The sequence below is a fragment of the Toxotes jaculatrix genome, chromosome 2 (assembly GCF_017976425.1).
Source record: "Toxotes jaculatrix isolate fToxJac2 chromosome 2, fToxJac2.pri, whole genome shotgun sequence".
Lineage (NCBI taxonomy): Eukaryota > Metazoa > Chordata > Actinopteri > Toxotidae > Toxotes > Toxotes jaculatrix.
This window is the reverse complement of record NC_054395.1, coordinates 14,898,410-14,913,949: the sequence shown is the minus strand read 5'-3', so window position 1 is coordinate 14,913,949 and position 15,540 is coordinate 14,898,410. Positions and strand designations below refer to the sequence as shown.

The 15,540-nt window shown below is 42.8% G+C and overlaps 1 protein-coding gene across 5 annotated transcripts in view; it reads left to right on the top strand.

The window, feature by feature from the left end:
* casz1 (castor zinc finger 1) overlaps positions 1-15,120 on the top strand; it is a 77,361-nt gene extending 62,241 nt beyond the window's left edge. For 3 of the 5 annotated variants that reach the window (XM_041063858.1, XM_041063849.1, XM_041063840.1), the window contains exons 9-19: positions 2,620-2,752; positions 3,181-3,244; positions 4,246-4,409; positions 4,714-4,836; positions 4,945-5,265; positions 5,380-5,578; positions 6,396-6,567; positions 8,146-8,294; positions 10,119-10,356; positions 11,193-11,540; positions 12,326-15,120. In XM_041063858.1, coding sequence (XP_040919792.1) covers positions 2,620-2,752; positions 3,181-3,244; positions 4,246-4,409; positions 4,714-4,836; positions 4,945-5,265; positions 5,380-5,578; positions 6,396-6,567; positions 8,146-8,294; positions 10,119-10,356; positions 11,193-11,540; positions 12,326-13,599 — 3,185 coding nt within the window. In that variant the 3' untranslated portion in view covers positions 13,600-15,120. The remainder of the gene's footprint in view (positions 1-2,619; positions 2,753-3,180; positions 3,245-4,245; positions 4,410-4,713; positions 4,837-4,944; positions 5,266-5,379; positions 5,579-6,395; positions 6,568-8,145; positions 8,295-10,118; positions 10,357-11,192; positions 11,541-12,325) is intronic. The other 2 variants (XM_041063874.1, XM_041063867.1) reach the window with 1 other exon arrangement.
* The last annotated feature ends 420 nt before the right edge of the window (positions 15,121-15,540 follow it).

Sequence of the window (15,540 nt, the reverse complement as noted above, 5' to 3'; positions counted from 1 at the left end):
CCAGAGCTGAGAAGGAGGTTTTTTTTTTCACTGATACAAGAACTCAGACACACTTGCATGCATCAGCAAAGATACACTTTTTGAATTTCTAGAAACCTTCTGTTCCCAGAAAAACATGTCAGTATCTATTTAGCATAAACACAATTCACATAATTTTTTGAAGGTAATTGCCTTGTCTCTGTTTAACATATTGCTCTAAACAAAGCTTCTGAAAATGAAGTTAAAGTATTAAATTGATAATGCACTGCAGAGCACAGTTTTGCATTCAAGAGGCAGTGGGGCCTCCTGTGTTGAGCCTGAGCAGGTGGGGTGCGGATTGTAAATAGGGCTGCAAGGGGGAGCATCTCCGGATGTTGGGACTGGGAAGGATTACAATTCCTGGTGGTGTTCCTAGAGCAGGACAGGCCCTAGGAGAGAGCTGGGGCAGCTGCTCCGGGGAGCCGAGATGAGCCCAGGCTGTCAGGCTGAGCTCCACCTCCACCTCCTGCTTCCAGCAGGTAGTATGAACACTGGGAAGGCCCCCACTAAGGGTGGAGCCTCCACAGATGGTGCATTCGCCACCCCTCTCGTTGGCTCACTGAACGGCTGCAGCTCAGATCTTGCTGCTTGATAACAAAGCTGGTTTAAAAGAAGCACCCCTACCTCTGTCACAAAATTTGATGATAAAACTTCAGTGCAGATATAAGATGTAGGATAGCTGCGGTTTTGTTTCTCATATTTGCTTCAGAAAATGTGTGAACAGGACATTTGGGGCTAAAATGAGGAGGAAGTGGTTTGTGCTTGTCAAAAAGGTGTGAGAAAAGTCAATGTTCGTGGCTATTTTTCTCTGTGTTTATTTTTTTAATGCTGTTGTGAAACTTCACCTCGAATGTGAATTGTGCATTTTTTCCTTTCTGCTTTCAATATTTTCTCAGTATTTTTTTTTTTTTTTTTTTTTTTTTTTTTATTAATGTTCCTCTCTAATTTACCCCTAAGTGTTTTTACCCAGAGATTCAAGCATCTGAAGGGTTTACTAATTAGACACACAGTACAAATGATCTTTCACAAGCTCTGTATCTTATCCGGAGTAATTACATGGTGGTACATTATTCCTGGATAATTTCCAGAAAGAAGCTGCTTTGAGTCAAACTCATTTGTTCTCTTTGGGAAGTGGATAGAAAATAAAATAACTTCATGATGTGCAACAGAGTAAGAGACTTTTGCACTGTAATCTGCCTGAAACAGTCAGCTCATCCTCTGATACAGTGAAGGAGTGCTTGTCTCAGCCTGATGATCATGTGTAGATCATATAGTGAGTGGCTGCTCTTGATATAATGCGCTCTCATTTGGTCTGAGAGTTGATGTAATTGTCAATGACAAGGCAGGATCTGTCTGGCTTGTTAATTTTGGGTGTACTCTTATCAAGTTGGGGGGGGGGGGGTGGGGGGGTGGAGCACTGTATGGAGACTTGGTAAGCATTCAGTGACCTCAAACCAGATGCAAAATTGTTTGACTGCTGTTTTCCTTTAGCCCCACCCAGGCCCCACCCCCAGTCCCTCCAACCTCAGCCATTGTCAAACTGAAGTGACACTGACACTGATACTTCCCCATCTCTCTAGCTTTCAGCTGACAAGGCCCAAGACTGGCTTTTCCACTCCTATTCTGACTGATATGTCTCTGGGTCATCTTGTAGCAGGGGGGAACTCTGGTCGGTTTCCCCCTTACGTAGGCTGGTCTTGTTTTCTCCCCAGCAAGAAAAAGGAGAGGGGCCTCACCAGGCTGAGGGCCAAGGGCACACACTTGGTTGCCCATGACCTTGCCTGTCACAATCCCTCAGCTCTAGCCCCAATTCCTAAACAACAGATTCCTCACCAAACCAATCACAGCCGCCGGTGGTCTTACAGTGTCTGAGAGGCTACACCAGGGCCCTCATCCCTCCTGCTTTTAAAAAAATAAAAATAAAACACCACTTATTGTCAGCCAAAAGCCCAGCTTTCTCTGTATGGCCCCAGGACAAATTAATATTTCAATCCCTTGTGGCTCTGGGGGGGGGGCAGAATTCAACTTCCTCTCAGCATTTTTACCCCACCCCGTTCCCTGGTCTTTATTTATTTCATTTCAGTGTTCCTGTCCTCAGTCACAGCATCCACTGAATACCTATTTGGAGGAGAATGTGAGCGAGGGGTCACGCTATTTGAACCAATCTGATTGGCTGTCAGCTCCAATCTGACCGACATAGCACCCCTGTTCCTTGTGGGTACGCTCAGTGGCATTGGCTGCCGTCCGTTGTCAGGCCAACGAGGAGCCTGGGAAGGTGGGAAGGGAGGGGGGTGGCCAATCTGAGACTGCCACTTTCCCTCAGCATTAGCATCTCACTTAATGACCAGTTAAGAGGCAGCCTGGCAAATGAGTTGTGACAAGTGCTGCAGAAAAAGGAGTCTTTTTCCCTCATATCTCCCGCCTCTCAATCACCATTTAAAAGGCTTGACGGCCTGACATAATTTCGCAATAATTATCACTCGGAGTATTCTTTTCGGGCCAGGACAGAAGTCAGATTGAATCTCGTCATAGGGTAATAATGCTGACCAACAATAACTTTGTTGTCTCTTCTCTCCTCTGCGTCTCTGGCTTGATCCTCAGGGAATGGGCAGCCGGCTTCAGCCAGCCAGTTCAATCTGGTTCAAGTGAAGCAGGAGCCAGTGGACGGCAACTCTGGGGCCTCCCAAGACTCTACGCAGGAGCACAGCCTGGACCTGAGCAAGAAAGACCACAGGTAAGCAGCTGTATGGTATATAAAGGGTTAATGAAATATGGAGAATGTTCATTCTTGTTGTAAATTCAACTAATATATTCACCAAATAAATCAACAATAAAATGAGGTTTCTGTGATTGATTGATGATTTCTACATTCTTGGCAGGCCAAGCCAGGGTTGTATTCACAATTATTTATCAAAAATATCTCATTTATATACATGTGCATACAATTATAAAATCCTCAACATATTTCTCCATTTTTGTGTGAGAAGGATGTTTGCATAAACCTTCAACTCCAATCTTCCCTACAACTCACAGTAGATCTTATTTCTTAAGAAGACAGCATTTTTCTTCTTCATTATACAGGCACACCTTGTGTGATAAATAGTAATATTTACTGTTCTCATGCAAATCTTGACTAAACATTGTTCATTTTCCTTGTTCCAGTAATGAATCAAACGGACACCCTGTACCAGGGAATACATCTCTTTTATCCTCGCTTATGAATAAGGTAAGATCCATCCATCAAACGCCTTTCATCCCAAGACAAATTAGCGGGACACGGAGGGGCCTGTTTGTTTTTTAATGTTTCACCGCTAATAAGATGAGTTTGTATCATTTAAATTTTCCAGCCATTTTTCATACAGTGTAATTTTCACTGCACCTCTCACAAATTAATATAATGAAGCAGTAGCTGTGTGCCATGCCAGATATATAGAGATGTTTGTTTTTTGATGAGCTGTTTTGAACTCGCCGTCCATTTTTTCTCCTCCTTTATACTTTTTCTTCCCCTGCCTCGCTCCACATTTATTTATAGAGTTTGTAAATTATTTGATTAAAAAGTCAGCGGAGAGAAAAAAACCCTGCCCTCATTTTTTACCAAGTCTAAATGTTGGCGTATGGAAATTTAAATGTGAATTTTTTTTTTTTTTTTTGGAGAAGATTAAAGTGGACATAGTCTTAATCATATATCTTATCTGACTGATACAAATGTACCAGGTGGTTTCCATTAAATTAATGATGTAATGACAGATCAGCCGCCATTATTTTACTCGCATCAACTGGTCAAGACCTACTCCCCGCCCCCCCCTCGGGCTTCCCCTCCACACAAAGACACGTGTCGTCTTTTCTAACCTCTCCTCGGGAGAGGTTAAATTCAGAGTTGCTCTCCTCACAGCACTCATTGAACCCAGACAGTGGAGGAGCTTGAAGACCTGTTGTCCAACAGCTCCTTGTGTCATGTCAGCTTTTAGGGGTTTGATTCAAGCCACCACATCACATAAAAGGCTTGACAGTTGCTCCCAGAGGACGCTTGGCAAACACATTTGGCCTGCACTCAAGCAAAAGCCTGGATGTTTGTAAATCTGGCTGTGCTTTTTTGCTTCGCCAAATCATTTGTGTGCGTGTGTGTGTGTGTTAACTCTCACACTCTCACTGACATATGCAAGTGCCGTGCTTACGTATGTTTAGCTCACCCGGTGGCTGTTGCTGTATGTGCTGTGTGTTTTGTAGATGACACAGGTGAACCCTGCCCTCTTCAACGCCATGAACCTGAAGACAGAGCTGGAGCAGGGACAGGGAAGCGACATCTCAGAGGCAACACAGTATCTGAACAGAGTGCTGAAAAGGCCCCTGCTAGAAAAACCCACTGAGATCTGGAGGACATACCTCCGCAGGTATAAAACATTTAGGAAGGGCATAGTCACCATAGCTGGGTTCACTTAGCAAGACTTAACTCTTTCATTTTGATAGTGAGAACTATGTTTAAAAATACTTTACCCAGAAGACCTTTTTTGTAATTACTGTTCCTCACACACATACCACTGGAAAACCCCTGAAACTTAAAGAATCCGGTTTTGCAGGAGTGTGAAATGATTTAAGCATTTACAGTCAGATGAGGAGTTTAACCGTTTGTTCTCACAGTATTTGTTGTTTAATTGAGAATGCAGTAAATTTACAGTCTTTTTTTAATCTGTCTAGGTTTGACACAGATGACTTCTGTGAGGCTCAGTGTGACTTCCTTCAGAAAGTGCACTTTCATTGCCTGGTCGAAGACTGTGGTGCACTCTTCAGCACAGTGGATGGGGCCATAAAACATGCTAAGTGAGTGTCACACTGATTCATGATCAGACGATATACCCTTACTTTCTACATTTTAGTTTTCAGTATTATTGATCAACATAAAAATGGAGCTTCCATCTTGTTGTTTAGCTTTCACCTCCGAGCCACCTTGAAAGTGAAGTCAGAGCCTCAGTTCAGTGAGGGCAAGGACTCCGGTGAGGGAGCCCCTCTGCAGCCTGCTGCCCCGGTCTCTATGGCCAACAATCCCTCCATGGATGTGGCGCATCTCACCTCCTCTGGGGGCTACAACTCTCCTTCTTCCTCCCTGCTTGCCTGGAAGCAGCTGACTGGCAGTATCCCTCAGATGCCGGCCTCGATGCCCAACCTGCCAGCCAACTCCCCTCTGGCCACCACCTCTCTGGAGAATGCTAAGCCACAAGTCAAACCAGGTTTCCTGCAGTTCCAGGAAAAGTAAGCAAAACCTTTGTGTCTTAAAATTGCTTGACACTTTACAGTACAATATTCAGCTTTTCCTCTTTTTGCCAAGTTGTGATTAAACTGTATTTTCCATTTTCATTCATCCAGTGATCCCTGTTTGGCTACTGACTGTAAGTACTCAAACAAGTTCCACTTCCACTGCTTGTTCGGGAATTGCAAGTATGTGTGCAAGACCTCTGGCAAGGCCGAGTCCCACTGTTTGGACCACATCAACCCCAGCAACAACCTGGTCAACATCCGTGATCAGTTTTCCTACTACTCTCTCCAGTGTCTCTGTCCCAACCAGGTGAGTGGGACTTGATAACTCAGCCAGGAGCTGAATCACCAACTGTCATCTCCCAGAGATTTCTAAGCATGAAGTATGCTATCTATTAGACCAGTATTTGAGGTTATTTGACTCAAGGCTTTCACAACCGCTGCTCCCCGTCTTCCATCTCTGCTGAAAAAGACAGTCGACTCACCCCAGTAATGCCTGTTTATATGTCAATGATGTCATTTTGACTGCCGCATTCTCCTCTCAGAAAAGGCCAATTTAGCTGATATTACCCAATAAATCATTGTCACTTGCACAGTAAACAAGGCTGTCTGGAATAGGGCAAAAATCAGGGGAATGCTTCGCAAATGAAACCTAAATGGCAGCCCCTGCCTGCTCTCATGAGCCCGTATTTGGAAAACCGTTTAAATGAATTCATTAATGTGTCGAAAATCACCCCTCTCACAAAAAGTCCCCCCAGCCCCCCTCCCTCCCGCCGTTGCCCCCCCCCCCCCCATCCTCCTCCCCTTAGTCTCCATCTCGTGAACTGAGCAGATCTTATTTGGCCCAGTCCTTTGGGATCTGGGCCTCACAAACAGATGGTGGTGTACAGACATGTTAGAGTGGAGGGGTGTTAGAGAGAAGCATGGAAAAAAGAATGTAATCATACTTAGAAATTTGGATGTTCCACAATGACCAGAGAAAAAATGACTTTGAAAAAAACTGTGTGTAGTGTTGACTTTAACTTTACACACAAAGAAAAATGAAATAACATTAATCCTCTCTTTTGGCTTTCAAACATTCGTCACATTTGACTCATGAAATTGTAAATTGTTTGTCTCCACTGCAGCACTGTGAGTTCAGAATGAGGGGCCACTATCACTGTCTGCGGCCCGGCTGCTTCTTTGTCACTAACATCACCACCAAGCTCCCGTGGCACATCAAGAAGCACGAGAAGGCAGAGCGCCGTGCCGCCAATGGTTTCAAATATTTCACCAAAAGGGAGGAGTGTGGCAGGCTGGGTAAGAAAAAAAAGTTTTTTCTCTCTTCTTTACCTTTTTGTCTTTGCCTCTTGTTCCCTACATCACCCTACAAGCCCACCATGTCAGCATAAACACTCCAGCTTTTCTTAATATTTTGCCAGGAGAGATGTGTCGATTAAAGGTGTCGAATTGAGAAAGATGTGGATTGATTTTCGGTGGCTGTTGCAAGAGGATATTCTCTGTGTTTACGAAGGGAGAGAGACCAGTGTTGGCAAACACTGTCGCGCTATTTGAGTGGTTTAAGAGGCATGAAACAGGTCTGCCTCATAGGTTTTGTTGCTGTGTTTTGCATATTCACAATGGCACCTAAAGTCCCAAAGGTAGTCTTGCCTGTACTATATGAGCAATAACGTCAAAGGGGGCAATCACATCCAGGTTGTTTTCTTCTTCCTTTTGCCCCTGTCAGAAATGAGCAATTAGGTTTGTGTTTGTTAATTATCCGGCTTGTCTGGTTTAGCCTGTTTGTGTTCTGAAGCTGCGCCTCACAGCCACCGCTGCCATCGCACAGAAATGAATTAAAAGTGATCTGTTTTTTTCAGGCGGTTACACAAGCTTTTCAGAACGCAGAAACAAAGCAAACAAAAACAGGCCCTAAACAGCTGTTTTTTGTCCCCAGCCTGATCTGCCAACTGTATTGTTTGGGCTGGGGGAAAAACAGAAAGGATTACCATCGCTAGCACTCCAGTCATAAAGAATTGATGGGTTGCCAGTATCCATGGCAGCAACATTAAACTGAACACAGCTGATGATGTTACCTGGTTTCTGTCTCACAAAAGGCCCTTCATGTCATGGGGGTTACTGTTATTTGCTCAACTTTGCGTGTTTAAAACGTTGTGTGTGCAAAAGCTATTTGATGACATAGACATGTTGTGCTCTTAAACTGGGTGCCATGGTTACTGACATGCTAGCACCTGCCCAGCATGTTACTCTTTCAATTATTTCTGCCTGCTTTTATATAATGGTATTTGATTAACAGGCACAAAACAGAACATTCATTTAATTTGAAATCATAAAGCAATTACTGCTAGACCGGTTAAAACATGAGAAAAGAACAGAAGAATATGAAGCAGACAGCAGTACAATGGAGAACAAAAGGAAAAATGACAATGGAGATACTTTGAAAAATGAATTTAATATGGTAATAATTGTATATTTACTTTGGTTTGCAGGGGTGTGTGCATTATTGGCCCACAGAAAATGAGAATTTATTTATGTAAATTCCTAATTGAATAAAGCATGTCAGTGTAATAAAAGAGCTCCACAGGTTTAGTGCACAGAAGCCTTGACTTGCTCAGTGTGACACCGGAGTGATCTAATATTCCTCCTACATGTGCACTCTGAAACACTTTGAAACCCGATCCCTCTTTTGTCAGAGCTATATCATGAAATTAAAAAAACCTAAAAATATTTCACTTTGTGTTTGATCTAATCATAACACCGTCACACTGATAATATTGCATTTACCACCGTAGCAGTTCTCAGGCGCCTCGCAATGAGCCCAAGACAAATTAATCTGCAAATGGAGAGTTTACAACTGCTACTGTTTTCTTTCTGCAGGTTGTAAGTATAACCAAGTCAACAGCCATTTCCACTGCATCCGTGAGGGTTGCCAGTTCTCCTTCCTGCTCAAGCACCAGATGACCTCACACGCACGCAAACACATGAGGCGGATGCTGGGGAAGAACTTTGACAGAGTCCCATCCCAGGTACAAACACACAAACTGTGCCATATGAAACATGTCGTTCTGAGAAGGGTAATTATCAGAAAATATGGGCTGAGCACCTCACTGAACAAAAACAGGTGCTGAATAGTTATTTCGAAACATAATCCAACACAGCCACGTACCTCTCACACCCTTTAACTGACTTATTATAAAGGGAATGAACTTTTTGCATTTTGATTCACTGTACATAATATGTATTGTAGACATTTAGCTCTTTCTTCATATTAATAAAGTTTAGCAATCTTGTTTTTTTTACAAACAACACTCAGATGTTTTGAAAGGAACAGATGCATTTTTCATCCAAATTTTAAAACACAGTCATTGTGGTTTCTGTTGCAAAAAGATGATTTTAAAAAAAAGGTCTTCTTCCAACAAGCAAGGCTCAGACAATTTTAAGAACTGATTTTCTAATAGATTTTTGTATTACTGATTGGATGAGACATGACATGCAAAAACACTGTTTTTTTTTAATTCACTATTCAATTTTGAGATTTTGGGCTATTTTGCTTCTTATAACATGTCCTCTTTCAGACTAGTGGAAAGAAAATGTCCAAAATACAAATTTAGATGTTTATTTTACTACACTTTGTCTATTTGCATGTGAGGACTTCTCTTAAATTCACCAAAAGTTAGCACAGCATGCAGTACTGCGATCATTGTCTGCACTAGATCATTACAGGTATTGTTGCAAAGCGCTCTCTCTCCTGCTACAGTGTTATTGGATCCAAACATGGTCATTTCCTTTGTATCTGCAATCAATCGTGAAAGTGAAAGTGATATCTGTAAATGCAGTTTTCTTGAAATGAGTTTTTTTTCTCATACTCTGAGCCAGAAATCTCCACTTCAGTTGCACTTACAGGTTCATACACCAGACTTTAGAGTTTAATTCCTGCCTATATTCTGAAGGTTTTTTCTAAGGGCTTTGTTCATATATCATTCATAGCCTGATTTATATTAACATTTATTTCCTACAAACATGGCAAACAAATGGCTTTTTATGGTTGCTGACAGTAGTTTCTGATTTACGGAGTGATAAAAAGAAAGGTATCCAAAGTCCCATCTGTAAAAACCTTTGACTCTCATATGTCAGCAAAGAGCATTTTGAAACGAATTCCTCATTTACATATTTAAACATAAAATTTAAGAAAACATGTTATGCAAAAAGTAAGTAATCAAGTGTTTTATGGTGATTTCTATTAGTTCATTTTTTTTTTACCATATTTGCTTGTAGTGTCTTGCCTTAAAAAAAAAAAAAAAAAAATTCATTTTTGTAATTCAAGCTCAGAAATAATAAGTTCGATCTGGACCGAGATAAGCAGCAGATGATGAGATGAGATGAGATGAGATCTATTATTCTTTAGTATCCGAAGTCTTCGTGACTGTACCTAGTTTGGTTGGTTTTGTCATGTTTTTTTTATTGCGCTTCCTGTTCTATGAGTCAGATTCAGGGAAAAGGTATCGCTCATATCCTGTCATACCAGTCACTAACAAATCAATCATGGCTTCTTTTGATGAAATTTTTCACCCTGGAGTGTACTCAATTTCCTAACTTAACCTCTGCGGTACATCCTGTACCTTACATGAATTTAAATATGTGGATATTCCAGTTTTGTTTGTTGTTTTTTTTTTTATTTTGAAGTCTTCATATAATGGCAGAAGTGTGAGTTTCATTCTTTCAAAATACTTTTGATGGCTTGAGAAATGCTTGGTCGTAAGCCAAGAGCCAACACCTGCATTAGTGACATGTTAAATCCATAGATGTTTGTTTCACATGTCCCTTTACAATGAACATTATTTCCTTTCCAGGTGATGCCACTCAGTCAGAGGGCAGATGACATGCAGCATGCGTCTGGCATGGTGTCCGGGTCCATAGCGACCCAGCCCGGTATGAACCCCAATTTCTCCTCAGCCATCATGGATGAGACTGATGATTACATGGACTACATGGGAGGAGGAGGCAGCCCCTTGGGCCTCTCCTCCGAGTCCTCCAACCAGGATCGGAGCTGCACCAGCACACCAGTAGGCAACGATGGCTCTCCAGCAGGTGAGACTATCGAAAAAAAAAAAAAAGACCTGACGGGCATCTAAGTGGCAGCTTTAACATAGTTTAGTCTAAGAGGTGAATAGTGCAATACAAGTCTTCTTCTCATACATTCAGCATTGCACACGCTTTGCTCAGTCCACACTCATCTACCTTACCCAGAAAACCAGCAACTTCTCATTTCATGCATTCTTCAGCTTTTAGGTTTAGTTTTTCATAATTTAGAAGTTTGACTTAAATCAATAACATCAGTCACATTATGAGAGGTTGATGACAATGCTGTATTGTTATGATTCGTGGACAAAATATTTTGCAGTTTGCGTGGTCATCCTCATAAAACATCCATTTTGTACATCAGCGGTTTGAGTTATTGCACTGTATGTAGCTTATGGCATTTTCCTTTGGCCAGAGATCATCCTTGTGGCTTTATTTGTACTTTAACACTTTTAGCGGGTTGAATTGTGGGAGAAAGGAAAGGACGGGAGAAATGGCCTCTTTTTTTCCTCAAACTTACTGAATAAATGGTTTCTCCTCTGCTTTTTTCTAAGTCTGAGCCTGCCTGTGATTTTCACATTTCTCCATATGTTGCCAATTTTATCCACTACTCTCATCATTGTTGTTGTTTTGGCTGGTGTTTGGGTTACTTGTCTTGAATGGGCCTCATTTTGTATCATTCTCTTATCTTTTATCTTTCCCTTTTTACCTCCCATCCCTGTGTGTGTGTGTGTGTGCGCGTGTGTGTGTGCAATTTGGCCCTTGTTTTTGTGTGTGTACCCGTCTGTGTGTTTTTTCCCCCTCTTGTCTGTCCTTCACTCTCTCTGGTCAACCTGTCTCTCCAGGACAAGGCTGCCCCGCCACCACTTCTGCTCCTACCACCCCTGCTGACACTAGCGCTACCCAAAATGCACCTCCTTCTTCCCCTCCTCCACCACCACCACCTCCTCCCTCCGCTCCTCAGCCTGGTCTCCAGTCCCAGGCCCCATCCCTCTCTCCTGCTCTCCTCCGACCTCCTCTCCCCTCACTCCCATACCTTCTCTCTCCATCCTGTCTGTCATACTCTCTGCTCAGCGCCTCTCTGGGAGCCACTCGGAGTGTTGTCATGCCAACCAACACACCAGCTTTCAGCCCCATCATTGCCACTCCGTCTCCGGTTAAAAATGACGTCCCTATAGTGCAGGATGCTGCAGGTACTTATCCCCGGCGCAAACCAACACTGCAGCTGTCACTCTGAATTGAGTCCTGTGCAGCATTTAACTGTGTGATCCAGCCTTTCTTTGCAGAACTGTTGTGGAAAGACAAGAAAGTATAAGGGGCTTTCCAGCATGCAAAAAAAACGTTTATGTAGACCTGATAAGAAGTGCATGCTTACTGAGTTGGTACAATAACAGAACAAATGTGTATAATTACTTCATTCACACCTTTGTGTCTGCTTTCACTTTTACTATTACTGGGATTTAGACACAGAGCAGTAAATTTGGCACCTGTAGTATAAAGCCGGGGCCTTGCTTAGCTTCCATTAACAAGGCTGCATCAGCAGCATTTTAATCATGCTTTAAGTTTTATCGAGGCCCACTGCTTCCTGTCTTGCAGAACAGGGATCACATCATTAGCAGTGACCCCAGGGTGTTGCAAAAGGTGGGTGCCCCTCATAAAACAACACGAAGATAAGAGGGTTGGTTAAGACCCACAGCTCCGCCTCTGTTTGGAGGCCAGAGACACCCTGTAAAAGTGTCATGTTCCAAAGTCAATCTATCATTTTCTCTCTCCTTTAATCATTCTTGGAATTAGGAATAAAAAAAAAAAATGTGTCGCTCCCTGTGCTTACTCAGCTGTGAACCACTTCTGGCTGAGTAAGGTCGCATATTAGATTTTCAACCAGGAGGGTCTCGCAGGGTAATTTGCTTGTAGTTTGTGGGTTTTACTTTGCCAATCGACTGATTATTCTTTAATGTGCTTCCCTCCTTTCTTTCAGGCAACACCATCTCCATTCCCACGGCCACCGGTGCAAAAAAGCGCTTCTGGATCATTGAGGACATGTCACCATTTGGCAAGCGCCGCAAGACTGCATCGTCACGTAAGATGCTGGATGAGGGGATGATGCTGGAGGGCTTCCGGCGCTATGACCTCTATGAGAACTGCAAGGACTCAAGTTGCCAGTTTTCTCTGAAGGTGACCCACTACCACTGCACACGTGAAAACTGTGGCTACAAGTTCTGCGGCCGCACTCACATGTACAAGCATGCGCAGCACCACGACCGCGTGGACAACCTGGTCCTGGACGACTTCAAGCGCTTCAAATCCTCGCTCAGCTGCAACTTCCCTGACTGCCAGTTTTCAGGCAACAGCACCCACTTCCACTGTCTTCGCTGTGGCTTCCGCTGCACCGACAGCACCAAGGTGACGGCCCACCGCAAGCACCACGGCAAGCAAGATGTGATCAGTGCCGCTGGGTTCTGCCAGTTCAGCTCCAGCGCTGATTGTGAGGTTCCCGACTGCAAATATAAGCTCAAATGCTCACACTTCCACTGCACCTTCCCCGAGTGTAAGCACACAGTGGTGGGCATGTCCCAGATGGACTCCCACAAGAGAAAGCATGAGAAGCAGGAGAGGGGTGAGCTGCCGTCTGTGTCACCCAAACAGGAAGGAGTGCACCACCTGGGAGGAAGTTTGTCGGCGGTGCCTCCAGCCTCCATGGGTCTTTCTACTTCCTCCCCCGGTGGCCTCCATGGGTTGTCCCACAACATTAACAGCAGTGCTCCCTCCATGCTCTACCCAGCAGGTGGCATGGGGTCTGACTATAACCACCCATACCCGCCGTCCACCATCAGCCTGGACAGCTCCCTCAACCTGGGCACAGACACCAGCAGCTCCCTGTTCTTCCTGAAGAACGCAGCCGGTCTGGGTCTCAGTGACTCACTGGACCTCAGCAAGAAGATTCACCATGATGTAGCGAGATCTGGCCGCAACCCCACACCCCCGCTAAGTCTGCCGGCAGCTCAGGACGACACCACAGGAACATCTGGAGAAGCTGAAGACGACCTGTCGCCAGAAGAGGAGGCTCACGCAGAAGAGGAGGATGACGAAGAGGAGGAGGAAGAGGAGGAGGCAGAGGAGGATCTCAACACTGATTCGAATGATGATTCGATGGCGGAGCCTGATGGCGAAAAGGACAATGATGAGAGTTTTGATGCTTCCGTTAACCACACTGATACTTCCCAACTGGAAAAGCAAGATGCTGACCCATGAAAAATTAAATAAATAAATAAAAATAACATTGACTGTAGGAACTGAAGAAAAACCCTGTGTACTATGAACAAACAAAAATGAAAGTGGCCTCATTTATCATGTTTAGACACTTGAGATGTCAACAAAAAAACAACAGCGTGGAGAAAATGACGGCCCAAAATGATTTATTATGATGTTTACAAGATGACCAACATTATTAATTCAATTATGCATTAAAAAATATGAACGGAGACACACAGAATTAGGCCCTGTTTTACACATGGGGCAGCAATGTAAAGCATTTTACTACACATCAGTCTTTTTGTGTGCGTGCATGTTTGACTTTAATTTATTTTTATTTTTTTTCACTTTTTTGTGTGTGGAAAAAAAAACGTTAGAAAAACAAAAACAAATCTCTCTATATAACTATATATGTAAGTGTGTGTGTGAACGATGATATACAAAAGGAAATTGCTGGCACGGGCAACATGAACTGCAAGGCCGTGGATACATAGAAAAAGGGACGTGAATCACTAAGGGGAAACAGGACGCGTTCAAACATTTGATCTTTGATCTTTTTTTTCTGTATTAATATTATATTATTATTATTAATTATTATTATTATTAGACACAGAGAGAAAAGGGGGTTACATTTTGCTTGTTCCCATCTCTCTCAGGTGTTTTTCTTTGTTCTCAATGACATGTGGAATTGACCAGTAACTGTTTGGTCAGTCTCAGCTGCAGTTGGGCGTCCAGCAAGTCGCCAGTCTCAACAGTTCTCTCTGACATTCTGCTAGAAATGTTCTACTAGCACCAAAACCAAGCTCAGCCCTTGTAATTTTACACCCCCTGTGGAGGAATCAAGTTTGTGTGTGGGTAGTGCACTTTTATATTAGCTGACCATGATGATACCGATGATGATAGATAACTCATAAGCATATTTAAAAATATTTTTGTTACCATTTGCATCTTTGCATTACAATGTCGTTTTGTTGTGTTGTTAGTCAGAAGCATATCGATCTGTAAGCAGGCGAGGTCGTGATTTAACGCCTGACGAGTCGGGTTGGGGGGTGGGGGTGGGTGCGGCAAAGGGTGGGATTCAGAGTGACCAGAGGAAACAATGAGTCACTGAGATGCAGCGAGGGGGACAACGGAGGAAGCGTCAGGGAGTGTGTTTTATGTTGAAAATGTACAGACCGAAAATGTCTCAACGGCATTTTGTTTTCCATTCACTATGGCTGTGGTTGAGCTCCTGTTGTAACGGTTTTTATTTAATATTTATGTGACCTTCCAATGAGAAATTTTTAGGGTGTTATTGCACTTTTTAGGTTCATTTTTACCGTCTGAAAAAAAAAAATCTTTTAACAGGGAATTTGCTTTAAAGATGTTGTTTTAGTTCACTTTTGCTTTAATGCACAAATAGATGTTAGTGTGACAAAGAACTGTTGTTCTGTGATTTATTTAAAGACTGGGTTTTATTTTGCTTCTGTGATTGGACAGTTTGAAAAAAAAAAAAAAAAGGAAATGGGTGTGCAAGAAAAACAGTGCCCTGATAAGAAACACTAATACGGACTGTGATTTAAATTAATTCTTAAGAAGTTCATGGCAATGCTCACTTACTGTAGTGCTAAATTATAAATCTGTCAAAGCCACCCTCTGGTTTATGTTGAGCGAATATGTACGGCCGAGGAGTGGACACACTGATCATGAATTATCTCCTGAGCTTGGCATTGGAAATAAATGATCATTATATAGGGAATAACAATGTGTGTAGATGATATTCCTCCAGATATTGTTTTGAGAAGAAAAAAAGGTTGTACAGTATTTTCCTCTGTAAAAAATAACTATATATGAACAAAATGCTCTTTGATGAACAGATTCCTTTAAAAAGAAAACCGTAAAAAGGAGAAATGAATAATAAAAAGTTAAAAATTCAAATAGCCTCATTATAGTTTGCTTGTG